We start from the raw sequence: 20,004 nt of genomic DNA on the forward strand, positions 1-20,004 counted from the left end.
CCTTTTAGACGTAACTGTTTACAAGTCAGCAAGTGCGGGGGTTAGTAACCCCCACTCGAAATCATGTAACCATTATCCCAAACACTGTCTTTGCACCTCGAAGACGCGATAAATTCACCTGACAGGGAAAACAAAAACAACAGAATGTCCAGCTGAATTCCAGTTCACTATATTCCTCGAACTTTCGCGGAAAAATTCCCCGAAAAAGCGACATCAGATAAATCACTGTCCAAACTCCTTCACTCGTCGGCAGTAAATATCAACCTCCCCCTCCTCTGCTCCCATGGGACAAAACGGACATGCAAATAATGCGACCCCAATCTCTTGTGTGTGAGTCGAAAAAAGCGAAGAAGACGCCAACGACAGCGGTATTATTTCGCGATAAATGCGGATAAGTTTTAAGGCTTGGTCGGGGATTAGCTACAAAACGACCACCCTCCCCGGTCCCACCGGAATTCCCCGCTGCTTCCCAACCCAGTGCGGCGGTGGCAGTCCTCCAAGAAGGCACAAAATTGGCACGATTATATACATTTATGGATTAAATCAAACACTAGCAAAACGTGAGCGTAGGTGTGGGTGTGCGTGTGAAAAAGGTGTAGCCAACAACAGGATAATAGAGAGGAGGAGATCAAACAGGAAAATGTCTAACGCTGCTGCTAACGGATTTCGGCTCGGCACTTTGTTCATTTCTTATTCTCAAGTAGATATCCGCGCGTAGGTTGGTGAGGATGATAATGGTATCTGGCCTTTGGCAAGTGATTGCTGGGTGAAGGAGGAGGCCATTCGCGATGAGCGAATGCTCCCCGCCTCGGCAGGACTTTGTGCGTCATCCACCTTCCGGTAGTATCGTTGCTTGATGCTGGTGGCATCGCCGAAAAGTGCCTCGAAGTTAAGTGGCTGTTTGAATAATAATAACCAGAGTGAGAGAGAGAGCGAAAGTGCTGCTTTAATTACTTTAAGATTGTTTCAACTTACGTTCGCTAAAGCTTCGAGCCCCAGATGAGACACGTCGGAAGGGTATGCTCCGTTCAAACCGACGCCATAAACATAGCCCGGATGCTGGTAACTCAACTGATTACCGAAGGCTGAAACGAGACAAACATATGAGCGCCTACAGGTAGGCCACCCACCCGCACGTTTTGATACACCTTTTCGACGGCTTACCTGTGTGACTATTGACAAAGCTTTGGGGCGACGCAAAACGGTTTGGTTGCGACGTTGGCCGCCGGTTGCCCTGAGGCGTATATGCCGACACGATAGCCGCCGTCGATGGTTTTGGTCTGTGCTTCAAGCTGCTGTAAGCGAAATTGAACACCGAATAGTTTGGTATGCGAACTTCCTTATATGTCGGCAGTGCGGGACGGGCGTCGAATATCGACTTCTCGTACTGCGTCGGGACGGCATAAGTGGTTTCGACCGTGGCAATGTGGTTTGGGTTGTATTCACCCTCGGGCGAAGTGTACCGTCCATCGTCGGTTTGGGTCACCGGGATGGTTGGCCTCGCGCCTCTCTGCGGATGTGGATAAACCTGGGGTATCCTCTGCTGGAGCAGAATTCCATCCGGAATAGCGATTCCATCCTGCTGTAGGCGATTCAGCGCTAATCGATCCGTGTGGAATGCCGAATCCGGAATCTTGCCACCGGTGTGGGGAAGAACTTGCTCGCGGAAAAGTTGTCGTTTCTGGAATGAAATGAGGTATCGTCACAAGCGGGACAAACCAGTGGCGCTGTCAACTAACTACAACTCCGTCTCTTTTTACCCTTATCACGTGTGTCAATCCGTAGTGCTTGCTGAGCAGGATCGAAATCAGCATGATGTACAGAAAATGCTTCATTTTGTTTATTGATTAGGGGCGGCCGATATGAGCTCTTTGGTATCCTGAAACAAGAAACAAAAGCATGGCTTAAAATTTATTCCCACAGCGGTTGGATACCAAACATCTAGAACACTTCCAAATTGGTCACTAAAGTAGAATAATTACCGCCCGGAATCGCTCCATCCGGTCGGCTTTGCACTCTGTGCAAACTTAATCCCTCCCTTTCAACATGAAGTTGCTTTCAGTTCGATGCTGCTGCCTGGTCAGCACAAAGTAAGATGCTTTCCATCAACAGAAGAGGCTACCGCCTCCCCCCACCCACACAAACAGTCCGGTCCCGGTACACCGGACCAAAAATTGCTTTACATCATCAAGCAGGCACTCCTCACTCTGCTGATGGGAAAAGAATCAACTGACAAAAAGGGTCCTCTAGCAATGAGGAGCGAGAGGGAGGGCTCGAAACTATTCCATTCCAGGGTTCCGATTTTTGGTGAGAGCAAGGTATCAAACTCAGCTCAACCACCCGGAAAATGCACTGAGTAACGAAGACTAATGAGTGTTGGCGTTTCTTTCGCTCCTGTCGCCTCTTGCTGTGGGGACAAGCTATGGGGCGAAGAAGGAAAACTCAACTCAAACGATAACAGCAGAAGGAAAACACTTCACAAAACAAAACCCCAACCGTGGATGGGTCAAATTTCAGGCAACACTCGAAGAAAGTGTGGCCGAGGAGTTGACTTTTGTGTGAGATCGATTGTTCACGGAAGGTTGTGGTGACGATGACAAAGATTCTGTTGACGTCCCCACGAAAGTTGGGCAACGATCTGAAAGAGTAGCCCCCACTCTGTAATTAAATTTCTGCCAGGGAGAAGTACTGCAATGGTCAGAAGTAAATTATTCACAATATTGAACCAAATTGGCGACATCACAACACTGAGAAGTTTGGCTCTATTTTTTTGTTTGTTCGTCATTTAAGAAGTGACACAATGAAACGCCACGATTTCGCATGAAAGGAAAATTGAAGTCTGCCATCGCTGTTGAAATGAAATTAACGCGCAAAATACTTATTCAATCAGAATCGTTCCAAAAGTGTTGCACAAGTCTATTTCTTCGGCCGTGATTATGCGAAACTATGCACCATTTTGTTCGACATTTTATTATTATTTGCATTGCGCCAATTGGTTTTTTTATGTTTAGTTGCTGGATAATCGAAAGTGTGTGGGAAAGTGTTGTCCCGCCAACCATATTCGCCGAGAAAAGATTATTCAGACTGTCACTTATTCCAAACGATGCAATCACATATTATGGGTGAACAATTTACTTCTTGCACAAAACTGCTCACTTCTGTTTGCCTCAAAAGACTATGATTTTTTCATGCAAGATATCCGTGAATTTCCCAATTATCGACGAAGGTACGATCTGTGAATGGAACTTGTTTTAAATCAATAATCGTTTCATTTTCTTTATAAACCATTGCGTTTATCACCTTGCTCAGAAAACAAACAGAAAAAGAGAGTAATACAACAACAACTAATTGTATATCAACGGTGTCCAATCGAAGGAAAAATCAACCGAGAGTGCACTATGAACCATAACGGGAACCAACCTTCGGATTGAATGCGGTTTGATTCAGGTGACCGTGAAATTTAGTGGCAATTTTTCAAGACAGCCGAAAACAACTAAGCTCAGCTAACTCGCGGAACATGCAAATCAGTAAATCAATGTCATGAGATTTGAATCAATTAGGCGAAGTATGAACATAATTCGTGCAGAACTGAACAATAGAAATCAAAAGATTTTTGGATCATTGCAACCCAACCTTGGATAAACTTGAATTCGTGGGCAGCTCAGAAAATAGAAAATGTGTTAGTTCAATACTGAACTCACTTTATGAGTTCATGATTATTGAGGAGTTTTTTATAGGTGAGAGTTCCATAATGAAGCACAAACTTTATAATAATAACATAAAGCAATTCGATAGACATTCTTTCTATCCCATCTGTTTTATTTTTATTAGGCTCGTTTAGCAATTCAGCTGTAACAGAGCCGAATTTATCGTGTACATTTTTTTCTCATGTTGTATAGTATACATCAACCATTTTTAGGCGTAAGAGTATTCCTATCTTATCGATATACATTTTTATCTATTACACAGTAGCCATTATATCGATACACAAGACATGTCGCCTTTTTCGGCGTAAGAATATTCCTAATGTTCGAATGTTCACAGTTTGGCTATATACACAGCGGGACTGTTAATATGAGGCTTCCATTGTTGTGTTACAGACAACACCAATTACCGATGCAGCAGACCGCAATGTGAGCGGTAAGGGATTGGGATTACCGTCACATGATGATCGTTGCGTGGACGTAGTAACTAGAATGGTCAGTTGAGGGCCCTGAGTTATGAGCTCATCACTGTTCGCTTAGTAGCGGATACGCAACCAATTAGGCTACGAAGACCCGACGACAGACATGCCACTCTTGAAAAAAAAGTAATTATTGATCCGACCGCCCCGTAGATTAATTCACAAGTGACAATTCTTTTCAATAAGCGATCAATTGCTTGGGATCCAAATGCGCGGTGTAAAAAAACAGAGAGAATGCTAACAAAACAGAGAGAGAGTTAGCAGTGAGCAGCAGCTGCGATTGCTTTGTGTTGCATGTCTCTTCAATAAAGAGTAGAAGGAAAATCAGTATTAATTTCAGCTCTATTCGCGACATAGAAGGTACGCTGTCGACATCTAGCGGATATTATGAATGTATGAGGAAAAAGTAAACAAACTGTGTGTTTTTGAACTGTACACTGAGTGCTATTTTTTCTAGAATTCTTTTGTAGATTATAAAAAAACGAATATCGTATCGAATACCGTTTATTTATTGCGTTGACATACAATACAGACTCGAATAAGAGTACCTTCATTGACACTAGCATGCTCAAATGCAGTTGTAAATTTTCATACATTGAATGAAAATTATTTCGAAATGGTGTTTGCATGGTCAGGTTACATAGTCCGGATCCGTGTATAATCATCACTAGAAGAACTCCTAAATCTTTTCACCAGAACCTTTGAAAAGTGGACCTCAAAAGTTGGACGAATTTCCTATACAATAAAGAAATTGCTTTTGTTAGTAATACTGAAAAATATGATCATAACGCTGAACCTAACTGTCGCCCGAATTGTATAGTAGTTCCAGATTATAAATTAAGATATTGGCCCAGAATAGTGTAAGTTTTCATCGAATACAGATGAAACCTGATACCTCGAATAGCTTTAACGGCTCAGGATGGAGATTGGGCCATTGATAAACAACCGTACCTGAAATTTTCATATTAACGCGATGCATATGCATGCCACCAGGTATGTAAAATAACCCTCGGTGCCCAAACGACGTCCTCCGGCAGTGAAATTAAAAATATCTCCCAGGCCCACAAATACATTGCATGTTGCGTTTTCTCCCAATAATGGCTCCTGAAAAACGCGAAAAAAATCATTACTGCAGACTATTTTCGTTCACGTTTTTTTATCGCTTGTACAAAACTCGTTACACTTCTACTTAGAATTTTCATTCGATACGGATAATTTGATTTTCATTGATAATTTTGTTCCTGAAGTTGTGTTTATTTTTCCCGCAGCAGAAAAAGCGTCATTTTCTACAGCAATAAAATGATGTTTCCAATGTTGCTAGTGTATATACAGGGTTTTCCAACTTTAAATTCCGAAAGTAAATTGAAATAAAACACACTTAGAATTCGAATTTCGATGAAACTTTTATTTCAAATTAAAGTTTGGTTTATGCCATTATGTGTGAAATACAACATCATTCAAATGTCCACCTAGGGCTTCCTCGCACACCTTGATCCGGAACAGGTAATTTTCGATGACTTTTCGGCACATATGGGGCGGTATCTCGGTCATAACTTCACGAATGGTCATAACATTCAAATGTTCAAGAGTTTGCGGAGAGTTGGCATAGACACGGTCTTTCGCATAACCCCACAAAAAAAAAGTCTAGCGGGTTCAAATCGCATGATCTGGACCGCCAATTGGTATCACCAAAACGCGAAATTATGCGTCGCTCAAATTTCGTTCGCAATATGGCCATGTTCGGTCGTGTTGTGTGGCACGTGGCGCCGTCCTGCTGAAACCACATGTCATCCGTATCCATATCTTCAATTTGTGGCAGAAAAATATCGGTTAACATGCGGCCATAGCGCTCACCATTCACAGTTACAGTCTCGCCGTCCTCATTTTCAAAGAAATACGGCCCGATGACTCCACCAGACCATAATGCGCACCAAACAGTGACTTTTGGCGGATGCAATGGCCTCTCAACAATCACGTGTGGATTTTCTGAGCCCCATATACGGAAATTTTGGGTGTTCACATAGCCACCGAGCTCGAAATGTGCCTCATCGCTGAAGAAAATTTGATGCGAAAATTCAGCATTTTACTGCTGTTGTTCGTTAACCCAATCGACGTATGCCCGACGCATTCCATGGTCACCACGCTCTAATTTTTGTACCAGTTGGACTTTATATGGATGTAGGTGCAAGTCCAAATGCAAAATTCGCCACAATGATGTGTTTGACAAGCCCAATTGCTGAGCACGCCGTGGAATCGAAACATTCGGGTCATCCTCCACACTGGCAGCAACAGCAGCAATATTTTCGGCCGAACGCACATTACGATGATGCACAGGTTTCACAATATCCGCTACGGATCCAGTTTGTTCGAATTTACGCACTACATTAGCGATTGTGTGCTCTGTAGGCCGTCCATGACGACCAAAATCCGTCCGTAATGCTCGAAAAACATTTGCCGGTTTTTCATCATTTTTATAGTATAATTTAACAAAATAAACACGTTGTGCGATGCTAAAACGATCCATATTGTAAAATGGCAGACATACAACTAACGATATGACGCTTTGGTTGACAGCTATGTCAAACGGTTGTCAGCGCAGGGCTGTATACTTTCGGAAGCCTGAAATGGAAAACTCTGTACATTATACATAACTACTATAATATTGAATATTGAATAAAATGATTATTTTAAGTCTTTCCAGATGGGTATTGCTGATGTTGAACATCAAAAAAGTTTTTCCATTGGAATTTCAACATTTTCGAAATAATTTCTAATTAACGCTGAGTGAGGGTGAGAATGGGTCGAGCATAAAATTGAACATATACAATTAAGCTGCAATGCACATGCAAAAATACACCAATACACTCACAATTAGTAGCAATTTTCCAAATTTAAGGTGAAGGTGGAAGCTAGCCATTGTAGTAGTATAAGTAAACCCACGTGTAAAAATGGGGTAATACTGTTTGTGAGAGAAGAGCAAAGCACACTAGAATAGATCAATTCACTTATTAGACTGTGTGGCGCTTCATTGACACGAGGCTTTAATTAAATTTGAAAAAAAAATAACAATTCAATACTAAAGTAAAATGTATGAACGATATGTTCCGATGAACAATTGCAAATATAAATATATATAGAAGATGCATTTGCATATGAACACATGCGAATTGGGGCTCTTTTGGTATTAACAAGTTCTTCCGCATAGTAACTCGATGTTGATAATTCCTTAATATTTTCCTTCGTTGATCGTATTGTTTTCACATATTTACGTTGGAGAGCCTTAAACCTTCTCTTCGTTGGCCGAGGCATTTTGATTGAATGTAATACTTTTCCGTTTTCTGTTTTTTAAAGCATAGGCGGCCGTGGCAGTGTTCCGGGTTCTGCAATACAATTTGTCTAACCAATGTTAAAGTTGCTAAAACTTACATTATAGACCTATTAAACGTAAAAATAATAATTGTATTGATATCAACACAATTTTATTCTTTTGATTTTCATGACATGAAACGCTATGACTCAGGAATAACATTTTATTAAGTGGTTTTTATAGCTGTTTCGATGACGTTGTCTGGCATCAGTGTCGAAAAAATAACGATGCTTTCACCAATACAAACAGAACCATTGCCGAAGATTGAAAAATGAAAATTTAATTTTCAGAGCGCTAGCTCGAGTTTTCCGACGTTTTTCACCATACAATGCGACAGCAGATGGAAATTTAATATCTTGTGAGTAAACTTTTAGAGTTTGGTTGATATTATTTGATGGGAAGTGTGCAAAAACGATCATTTTCTTCACACTGTTTCGCAAAATTATTGATTTTCGGGCGAGGGGTGAGGGAGGGAGATGAAAGAAATGATCGCCATCGTGGCAGTCATTTTCGGCCAGCTTCCATCTTCACCTTAACGACCAACCGCACTATATCGCAGGAGGACCAGATTCAAGGTGAAGGTGGATGGAAGCCATTGTAGTAGTATAGCTAAAATCACGTGTAAAAATGGGGTAATAGTGTTTGTGAGAGAAGAGCAAATTGTTTCGTCTGTTTTGATTTTTGTATGTAAATAGATCAATTCACTTATCAGACTGTGTGGCATTTCACTGACACGAGTCTTAGAGTACATTTGAAAAAAATAACAATTCAATACTAAAGTAAAATGTATGAACGATGTGTTCCCATGAACAATTGCAAATATAAATATATATAGAATGTGTATTTGCATGTGAAGTAAAATTCTATCACGTAAAATTAAGTAAATTTATTCACGAGCATACATACAAATTTATAACACATGCGAATTGGGGCTCTATTGGTATTAACGAGTTCTTGCGCATATTAAGGAATAATCAACATCGAGGTACTAATTTCTTAATATTTTCCTTCGTTGATCGTATTGTTTTCACATATTCACGTTGGAGAGCCTTAACCCCTCTCTTCGTTGGCCACCTTTTGATTGAATGTAATACTTTTCCGTTTACTGTTTTTGGAAGCATAGGCATTCGTGGCAGTGTTCCGAGCTCTGCAATACAATTTTTCAACCAACGTGAAAGTTGCTAAAGCTTACATGATAGAGCCATTCAACGTTCAAATAATAATTGTATTGATATCAACACTATTTTATTTTATTGAATTTCATGACATGAAACGCTAAGACTCAGGAATAACATTTTATTGAATGGTTTTTGTAGCTGTTTCGATGATGTTGTCTGGCATTAGTGTCGAAAAAATATCGATGCTTTCACCAATACAAACAAAACCATTGCGGAAAATTGTTAAATGAAAATTTAACCTTCAGAGCACTAGCTCGAGTTTTCCGACGTTTTTCACTATACAGTGCGACGGCAGATGAAAATTTAATATCCTGTGAGTAATCGTTTAGAGTTTGGTTGATATTACTTGATGAGAAGTGTGCGAAAACGATCGCTTTCTTCACACTGTTACGCAAAATTATTGATTTTCGGGCGAGGGGTAAGGGAGGGAGATGAAAGAAATGAGCGCCATTGTGGCAGCCATTTGTGGCTTCCTTCCACCTTCACCTTTAAGTCAAATTCTCATATTTAACATTTCCATCGCAAATTCTAGGAGGATTGACACTATTTCCGTAACTCAAATAATCATTCAAGACATTTACATGTTGTCAAATTATCTGGAAATTATTGAGAAATTGATTTCTAAACAAAATTTATAATAGAAAGTAATATTCACTATTTTGACCCATTGTCACCCCCTCTAAGGGGTGAGATTGGGTCAACTTTCATTTAATCGCAGTTCAGTGAAAAATTAATATTAATCAACAATTCCTTGAACACTCGTAAATTTATCATTAGAGAACATATCTACGTAATCAGAATTGCGTTTTACTCTAATTCACGATAATTATTCAACAAAAAGTTCGAAAACTACCTTTTTTGACCCATTCTCACCCATATCGACGGTACATTAAATGATATAATGAAAATTGTGTAACAGCAGATGTGAACAATATAGTGAAGGTATTTCACGGAAAAATGTGAAAGTATTGTTTCCACTTGGAGTTGTAAATTAATATTTTAGCTTCAAATGAAAATCAATCATCATTCGTTTTAACCATTGAAAACAAAGCATGGGGATATGTCTATGGTTCAAAGGACAATCGAAAAAGCGTTCGAAACCATAGCTACGCAACAATTCTAGCTATAGATCATATAATGTATTTTCAAATAACAATCAATGTTATTAAAATAACCCATGGAAATAATAAATTTCATGAATTGTCGGACAGTGAAGTGAAAATGCCTCGACCATTATCTCGTAAATTTGATTAAATATCTGAAGTCTATCCTCCCCATTACACAACCCGATGGCTCATCACCGAGAATCCGAAAATAGTTCGCTAATCCCATATCGCCCCACTCCCCCACGCGTCTAAATGACGATGAATTGAAGCAAACATCGGATCCGCAGTTACTGACAGACAGGCCGGAACTCCATCAGGAAAAATCCCATTTCGCTGAGCCGCCATGAGAAAATCAACAGAGGCTGCTGCCTCTGCCGGTCGGTCGGACAGAAAAACAAAGCCGGTTAAATGATCCGTAGCAAGCGATCCGGTTTTCCTCTGCGTAGAAGAATGCTGATGCCGCTCGAAATGGATGATGTTATCCCGAGAAGTGGAACATTCATGTGAGCGCCTCGCTCCGAAGGATTCGGTGTGGAACGGAAGCCGCCGAAGCCTACGAATTTAAATTATCAGTGCCTCGCCTCACTTGATGGGAACAAACTTACGGCTTAGAGCGGACCGTACACACCCTCTGTATACGATGTGGTTTTCCAATCCGTCACACAGGTGGTTTCGGTCTGCTTAGAATTTAAGAGCTTAATAGTCCACCAATGGTCTTCGTTCGGGGCTTGGTTCTTTCCGGTTGTCGTTAGGAGAGATTAAAAATCAACCCTCCGGTTGTGGGTTTCCCAGGTCCATCAGTCAGGGGACATCGAGAAAAGTCTGGGACAAAGCTTAAATTTTGTGGTAAATTTTCGCGAGACCGAAGGTGGATTTCAAAACATAAATATATGTACGGGTTCATAATCCGAAGCTAATGGTGTGTGCGCCGGATAGAATTGTGGTCATCCGACTGAACCGCAAGGATACGAGTACAGAGAGATCACGGGGTTGTAGTTTAATCGAGAGAGTGTGTTGTAACTCAAATCGTGTTTGGTGTGCAAACAACACATCGCTCAATTTGGCGGCCACTTTCCCTCCCGGGTGGGGTGGGTAGCGATGACGCCATGGGGAAGAATCCGACGGCAACTCTGTCGCTGGCGGGAACAATTTACATGTTAGATGCTATCAACGCGTTTCGGGCTTTTTGCCGGGGTAACATTGTTTCGCGGGAAACCAAGCGAACCGCAAGCTTGTCGCGCTGTTTAAAGGCGCCGGAAGTATCTTGCTACGGTGCGGGGCGGAAGATTTTGGAAAAGAGTGACATCATGATGGTGCCACGTTACGAACATCCGCTCAGGTGAGACACTTTCCAGCTTCGCTGTGATCCCACATCACAATGTTGTCGTCGGCAGCGACTGCTGTAGGCGAAATTTGTTTGAACGAACTTCAGCACACATCCACATCCAGGGCCACCGACTGCCACGGAATGGTTGGTGGAATGCAAATAGTGCGCATTGCCGGGTACTACTCGAAAACACACAGCTCGAGCTCGGTCTAATTTATGTTGACACCCTGAGAAAATATTATTATAAAATAATGACGCTCAAGTGCGGTGGACGGGAGATGCAACTGATGCGACCGAGTGATCTACTGGCACTGTTCCCGCGCAAATGCTGCTGCGGCACGGGAGATTGGGTGCTTCATGCCGCTTTCATGTTGTCACTTTGATGTGCTCCAGCGAGAGGCTCACGGGTGGGGGTGGGCTCATGGTGACGATACTATTTGTTTGTCAGCTCCCACCTCGAACGTGGTATGAATTCGAGAAGCACTTCCAGTTATTTACAATGCAGCTTAATTGAACAAATGCACTTCAATCATCCCAAACCGTATAATTTAGCGACGCAGAATTCTGCTTGTCATGGGTAATTTAATTGCCGGAAAATCAATACACAGAGTCCGTAATTAATCGTGGGAAAGCCCTAAGCAAACAGTGTAAGTCAACTATCCTTGGTGGTTCGCCACAAAATCGATCCGTTTTCCAAATGGTGTTGTTTCGCGATTTCGCCTGTCGTTCGTTCCAGTTCAAAGGCAGCGATGCGGCAGGATTGGACGGAGCAGGAAACACATTTTAAAAATCATTCATCCTCCAATCGTCGTCGATCCGTCGACGCTGAAGATTGCGCTAATGGAAAGGCGATTATGGGACGGTTTTTTTTTCTCCTTTTTTGTTCTTTCTTCACCCTGTCATAACTCACCCACTCAGCGAAGGTAGCGCAAGCACACCAACTGCGCTAAGCCGATAATCGGTGCACTTAGGTGCCAGAGACAGATCCATCATCGGCTGAAATGGAACGTTAAAAACTGTGGCAAATCCGTTCGAACATCGGAGGCAATTACGGAATAACGTTGGATTATCGGTTCAATCTCTTCATTCCCACTTCGACCAGTGTTTGAGGAACTCATTGGAGCGAATGAATTGTAATAGAAGATGGAAACAATTGAATAGGTGAAAGATGCAATCTGTGAGATTTGATTTAAAGTTCAAATCTTGCTCGGAAGCATATGCACTGGACTGAACATAATAATGACTGTCATTTATTTATGTAATGAGTCAAAACTTTTAAGAATTTCACTGTATTGCGTTAAGAGTAGGCACCGGAGCAAGTGCATCACGAAATAATTCTGCACGCTAGCAACGGAAATCAAGGACTATCCGCTCGTAAAATGGCTGAACTGTCAACATCTGGCCAGCGACAGGAGTCCAAAAAATGACAGAAAAGCAAAGACAAACGTTAGTAGAATTAATTCGGAAGTGGTAGCTCTTTTTAAACGGAACCCGAAGTTATTATCAAGAGATGCGATGAATATGGCTGGAAATTCCCTGCTGGTCAATAAAATAGGTGTGTGACGACATACCGTCCAATATGTGTCAGCACTCAAGCTTTTACTATCACAGCGGTCATCATATTTGCAACGTACCTTCATACATCCATCCGCTTGATTTTGTCTCTGTGTGTGGCATTTCATCTGCGAGGAACTGACGCCACTTTCATCACCAGAAAGAATGACAAACAAATGAAAAGAGCGTTTTTTTGGGAAGAAATATCAATAACTTTGAGTTAAGTTGAATTATTGACAAATTCTGCATCGCAAAATGTTTGTATTAATGAGTTCTAAGAGTCTTTCAAAGACAGTTTGTATGTAGAATTTGAAATATAAAAGTTAGAGCAAAAAAACTTGTTTTTTCATGGTGATCCTAACGAAACTTAAATAAAGGCGCAATATTGATTATTTCAAGAGATAGAAAAAAAAGACGGGTGGGTAATGTCGGTGACATAACCGGAGTGACGTAGGACTATACAAAGGGGACAGCTTTTGTTAAATATATATTTTAAATATATTGTTTTATTTTCTTCTCCTACGTGAATACCTACCTATCTACCTGAAAAATGGATTAGCTTACTGTTTACTCTTTATGAATATGTTGATGGTTCTGTAAAGAACCTTTGGTGTTGTGTTTTTGTTATCACTCGATATTCCCATCTTGTTCGGTTAAACCTTCCTGTTTAGCTATTGCGTTTGCCACTCGCCACAGCTTTCACAGTTGGAAAATTTCTTCCCATCCAGCTTGTGACATGTTGTTCAGTAAATTACATTTAATGCGACGTGCCGGAGAAACACTTTGCCACTCACTGAAACTAATTGTTGCCTTGATGAGCGCCGAACCGAATCTGCTCTGTTCTTGATGCGGGTTTTCTGATTGTCGTGAGCAGCTTTGCAAGCCAACTCGAGCACTCCGACGGCCGAAACTCTATAATCGCTGTTAGGTATACTGGTGCTCCGGCACCAATCCGCTCGGCCTAGTTACCCTTGCGGAGCAATTAGTGAATCTGACCAACAGGGAACTGGAGACCTGCACGGTTCGAGTGAGACTTTGCCTTTCCCTTAACTTGTCCTCCTTTGTTACGTCCACGATGCCGATGCCGTACAACCACACGGGTTTACGGTTTGAAAGAAAATAAGATATTTTTTTGGGGTCCGCGTGTTTTATACTCTAGCGGTACACACTCACAGGATAGAGACAAATCAGCAGACTCAGCCAGAGGGGCGAATCCAACGAGACGAACGAATGAGCGTTAAAAGGGAGCGATGGCAAAAAAAATACATTCACTAGTGGCGAATGAACTGAAAAGTGTAAACCCTCTTAAAGCTAAAAAGAAGAAGAAGAAGAAAATACATTCATTACGATTTGTTCGCTCGTTGGATTCACATGCAGGCTAAAAAGGGTCCTTTTCAGGATCACAAAATTATTTTCAATCTAAAGAGTTTATTGTTTTGTTATCACTCGATATCCCCATCTTGTTCGGCTAAACCTTTCTGCTTGTGACATATTTTACAGTAAATTACATTCAATGGCACGTCGCATTACCACCACTCAGTATGGGATTGGAGGTAATTTTAACCTGTAATTGAACATTTGCGATGACAGTGGTACAGTGTCGACTTTCAATGTGGGGTCATAATTTGGACCCCGAACTCTATGTTTACAAAAATGTCCAACTAAATATGTCGCATTACAGGTCCGACCAATTAGCTAAATGTCGAGATAAGTGTAAATTACTGTACTTTCAATCTAGAAGCAATTTAAGAATTGGTGAAAATCAATAAGCTCAGAACAACTGCCAAATTCACATACTCATCATATCCTGGCAAACAAATTATGAAAAAATCAATTTGTGTTTTATTATTATTTTGGATATTGTTTTTGAAAGCATTGAACTGTATTTCCTAAACTCTTTTTTGGGAGGTTTAATGGCCCTGAAAAGCGCCTTGTTTTATGGAATGGTTCCAATTTAGAAAACTTAGTACTCGTGGTTTTGAAAAAAACCATTTCGAACGCCCTCGATGCCGCCTTGTTCTGGATTTGCCATCAAAGCAGTTTGTATAAAGAACAAACTTTTTTCTTCTGCTACCTGATGCCGATTTGCTATTGCGTTTGCCACTCGCCACTCGCTGCAACTGCCTGTTGTCTTGATGTCCACCGAACCGAATGTGTTCTGTTCCGAATGCGGGTTTTCTTATCGTCGCGAGCAGCTTTGCCAGCTAACTCGATCACCGAGTTAGCCGGCGGCCGAAACTATATAACGCCGGCTAGGTGGACTGGTGCACTGGTACTAACGCGCTCGGCCTAGCTACCCTTGCGGGGAACTCCAGATCAACACGGTTCGAGCGGGATTTTGCGAAACGATGTGGTGTACGGCTTGAATGAGAATGATCGTTACGGAAAAAAAGGAAGGTCTTGTATTATAGAGACTTTAAACTTTTGCAGTTCATTCGTCTCTAGCCTTGAGAAAGGCCCTTTGAAAACTCTACTCTACTTTACTCCAGCGCTACCACCTCCGCCCTCTTGCTTTGAGAAAGGCACTCGATCCCTTGCCGTCCAGCCCGTCCAGCAACGATGTTGTCCAGTCGGTGTCCACACAAAGAAAAAGATCGTTACGGCAGCGGAGCGGGGATTTTTAAGCTGACTGGCTGGTAGAGAATTACGCATGTGTGAGACTGCGACCAATGTTTCGTTCATTTTTTTCTTTTTCCTTTCCAATCGTGCTTCATTCTATTTCGCTGCTGCTCTGGTTGCCCGTTTTGGTCGGTACGATTTGAGGAGCACAAAATGGACCAATAAAAATGGGCACATAGTGCATTTTGACAATGCTTGATATTTCACAATTATTCAATTATTTATCTCAAGAAAAATGAAATGTTATTCGTTATGATAGATGCGTAGATATATTTCCTATCAATTGATGCAAAAATCTTTGCGATCTATTGAGAAATGCTCGAGTTATAAGCATTCCAAATCTTGCATTTTTTCCTACTTGTTCAGTGCCTAGATTTCCATTTCACCCCCTATATCTTCCGGTTAGACGTAGTCCTACGTCAAAAAAAGTTTGTTCTACAAAGATGTCTCAAATGATTTGGACTACAACATTGTCGAACTATGTTTACCTCTATCTATAAAGATAAGAAAGTTATATTTTTTATTTCACACTCTATCATACGTAACAACTTTGTTCAAGACAGTTTTTGTCTAGAGAATAACTGTCGTGCTCTAAATGCTAATTTCCACCTAAATGCATCTCCTGGACCATTGCACAATGGCTCAGACAGTTATTCTCTCGACAAAACCTCTTTAACACAGTTGTTACATATAATAAAGCGCACATTTTGATGTTGTCAAAAATAGGGTTACCAAGATTTTCAATGGAATAAAAAAAATAACTTTCTCATCTTTATAGATAGAGGTAAATATGGTTCGACAATGTTTTAGTCTCAGTTATTTTAACCCTCCTGTACTCGCATGCAAAATCATAACACGTATACTCGCGCACGGTGTCACAGACCGAAATTTGAACTTCTCTGTAATGTTGCCATTGTGTATTTTTCAGACTTTATTGGCGTTTATTTGGAGAAGAGGGTATGATTGAATGAAAAAACTAAAAAAAAAAGTTTTCTTTGTCTTTATTATGAGTTAGATCAGCCTCCTCAAAACAGAGTAATTTTCGATACTCCAACACAAATAACGAAATTCAAATTTTTCACTGTTGTTAATGAAAAGTAAGCAACTGAATATAATTCATGGAAGTATAAAGAGTTATAAAATAACATGAAAACGTATTAATCGATTGTGGTTTCATTGGAGTTAGAATCAGAACATAGCATATCTGCATGCTCGAAACAAACATTTTTTTTACATTTCATGCAGTTGTTGCGTGTTTTAGGGTCTTTTATCGAAGAGAAGAATGTAAACCGACCTTCTAGATAATTACCAGATGATGGAGGTTCTGGAATATGAAGTTTGCATATTCTTCGACTCTGTATTCTTGGTAAACTAAGAATTAATGCCTTTTTAGATGGGGCATAAAAAGATGATATAAAATGATTTCTAGGAACTTCCTTTTCATTTTCTTGTTTTCTTGTCTATATTGTCCATTATAAAAAACAAATATCCCCGAAACTGTAACCGTTAAAAATTAACATAAGCCACCGATTAGTTTATAGTTTACTGTTTACAATTCTTCCACAAGTGTGTATATGAATTAAGGACTTTGAGGTTTGAGCTCTAGACTAGAACTAATTTATTTCACATTGTTTCGCCTTTTTATATCTGACAAGAAACATTATTCAATTACCTGTATCGCCACAGGTGGATTTCCTATATTCCTATTAGGAAGCTGCTATTCCCTTATTTACCCATTGTCTACCCTCCTTCTTCTATGGCTGTATACCTGGCGGTGGGTCTTAATGTAGGGATGACCATCATATTTAGCGAATAACTATACGAAAGTCAAACATTTATATTTTGCTTTTGAACGTATGAATCTAATGACGAATAATTTTTATATGTATAGATCCGTTCAATCCAGTTACAAAAGGGACTGAAATCAAATAAGAATAGTCCGGTAATGATCTTATGCATTATATGCAATAAACATTCCGTCGGTGTGTCAGACCGAAAGTGTTAAAAAAGTGGCAAACGTCCCCTTTGCACCAACACATGTGATACGCTAAACGATGACGAACGACGAATAACGAAGCTAGAGAGAATCGCAAAGTCGTAGTGTTGATATTTTCTGAGAAATGAACGAATTATTGATTTCTCGGTCTGACAGACCAATGCGCGAGTATAGGAGTGATAAGCAAAGGGCCCGGCCGGGTAAGGGAGTAAAAAGTGCTCCCAAACCAAATCACCAGCTATGTTATTGTGTAATGTGTAATTTTTTTCATTGTTGCGCGGTACAATTTTTTTATATTTCCAAAGGGTCTGGCTGGGTAAGGGAGTAAAAAGTGCCCTCAAACAAAATCACCAGCTGTATAGAAAATATTGTATAGAGTACTAAATAAAACATTTTGGCAGTAGTACCATATATTTGAGACCTTATATGGCACACCATAGGATCTATGGTGAGAAATGCTCCTCGTTTTTTTCACGACATTCTCAATAGCTTTGAGACAAAAAAATGGAAAAAATACTGAAAGTACATCTATTGGTAGACCAGGGACTCTCAAACTATGTTGATCAAGAGACCCCCTTTCCAGAATTAAGTGATACCATCGACCCCCAAAAACTTCATGGTTGATCAAGTAAGTTAACTTGATATCATTTTCTCATCAATAAATAGACATAAAATTCAGAAAATATCAAGTGTTATTAAAAATTATTAATACAAGTTCCAACAATAATACTTTCAACTAAAATATATGACGATCTTATAATGAGTAGGTTCACGTAACACAACTTATACAATATCTTGTCGACCCCTGGGAAACTGATAACAACCCCAGAGGGTCGACCACTTTGAGAATCCCTGTGGTAGACTCTATGCTTAGAAGAGTGCCTAAAGTGCTTCAGAATAGTGGTTGTTATACTGGATACTAAATTGGTTTCGAGTGAAATACTGTTTTTTAGTATTATGCCTCAGGAAAGATCGTTAACTAATGTTATGTTAACTCACACCTATTTTATTGCCCATAGACCTTTTATTACTTTTAATGGGAATAAAAAAGTTACTGGAAATGTTCATCCTTTCATCTGTTTTACTTACTCCGTATTTTTTTTTTATTCTGTGTAATGATTTTAACTACCTTGATAACAAAAAAATATGTTAAAATTACCGAATTTTAGTGTTTATTTTTACACACCTGTCTTTTTGACCAGCAGCTTTTATGTCCAGAAAAGTAAGTAGAGGGCTATATTGAGAGGTTTCAAAACACAAATTGTACAATATAAATAAATTAAAACGTGAAGCAAAAGTATGGAAGCGAAAAAAATGTCAAACAAACTCTATAAGAATTTGCCAACGATATACTATCGTTAGCACATTCAGCCCTGCGAACTGACACTTATTTTTTTCTAAATCAATATAACTTATGGAACCATAAATCTGGATTTTTGAAACGGTTTTATTTAGCTTGCCCTGTAATCTGTTTGTATGTTTGTATGTTTTTAGGTTTGTAACATGTTTGTCTGTAACACTTCACCACATTAATATAAATTTGAAATAATATCCTGATGACCGATTGGTCTGAAATTTGGAACACACCTTTATCTCTGTAGTCATTATAAAACTGCGTATTTCATAATCTTGAAAATCCAAGATGGCGGCCGCTACAGAATGGCGGATTACATATTTTCTCAAAACCTTATCAATATGGGTGTTGGATGATGGTACCGACCCTATTTCGCCCGGTTGCTGTCAGTTTCTCATCTCGTCAACTAAAGCTCATCGAGATAACCGATAAGTGATCGCTGATCATCGAAGGTCAGTCGGTCCCAAGTCCTTCTCACCATCGGATGCCAATACAGCACGCTCGTTCATTCCATTACGTGTTAATTTTAATGTTTTATTAGTGTGTAAAATATATGTGTTAAATGTTACGTGTTTTATGAAAATTAAAAGTGGAGACTCCCCAAATTTTCAACTGCGTTTTTTCTCCAACGATCCTCTATACCCAACATTGGTCCTTCGAACCGGATAGTTGGAGTACCGTAGTTGAAAGGATTCCATTGTTGCAAGGTTTGCGCAATAGGCGATTGTCCGAAACCGACGTCCGAAACAATTGATTGGACAATATCAATTGTCATCACGATAATACACTACTGGAATTAAGGATTTGGAAGACAATCGTTCCCGATTGAATTTATTCAAGGCCCGAATTTATTGGGAACACGTGAGTACCTCTCCAGTACTCTCCAGATACCTAGCCGGTGTTCCCTTTGGCTCCTTTTTTGTTGAAGCTTCTGGTCAATTCGATACCATAATCATCACATCGAGGTTGACGCGGTTCTAGCGAATGATTGATGAGGGATTCAATCAATGATATACTATTGTGGTACAAAATTAACGGATCCAACTCATCCTGCTCTACCGATTAATATATTATCAAGGCCCGATATAATCGGGAGCAGGTGAGTACCTCTCCAATGGAATACTAGGTTATCTGCTGGTGTTTTTATTTTTTTTTTTATCCCATTTATTTATTTCTCAGGCTCATTAGCATTTTATCTGTAACAGAGCCGAGTTTTTATCGTGTACATGTACATATGTTTATGTTTCTATAAATTGTAAATTACCATTACATTATGGTAAATTACACTGTAGTAGCCATTTAGGCGTAAGGGTATTCTAT

At 40.0% G+C, this 20,004-nt stretch overlaps 1 protein-coding gene across 1 annotated transcript in view; it reads right to left on the reverse strand.

The window, feature by feature from the left end:
- The window catches only part of LOC129774437 (uncharacterized), a 121,343-nt gene that overhangs the window by 49,478 nt on the left and 51,861 nt on the right, over positions 1-20,004 (reverse strand). Inside the window, exons 2-5 of the mRNA XM_055778175.1 lie at positions 1,740-1,879; positions 1,165-1,681; positions 976-1,085; positions 715-897 (exon numbers count right to left, since the gene is read on the reverse strand). Coding sequence (XP_055634150.1) covers positions 715-897; positions 976-1,085; positions 1,165-1,681; positions 1,740-1,835 — 906 coding nt within the window. The 5' untranslated portion in view covers positions 1,836-1,879. The remainder of the gene's footprint in view (positions 1-714; positions 898-975; positions 1,086-1,164; positions 1,682-1,739; positions 1,880-20,004) is intronic.

This window comes from Toxorhynchites rutilus, chromosome 3 (assembly GCF_029784135.1).
Source record: "Toxorhynchites rutilus septentrionalis strain SRP chromosome 3, ASM2978413v1, whole genome shotgun sequence".
Classification (NCBI taxonomy): Eukaryota; Metazoa; Arthropoda; class Insecta; order Diptera; family Culicidae; genus Toxorhynchites; species Toxorhynchites rutilus.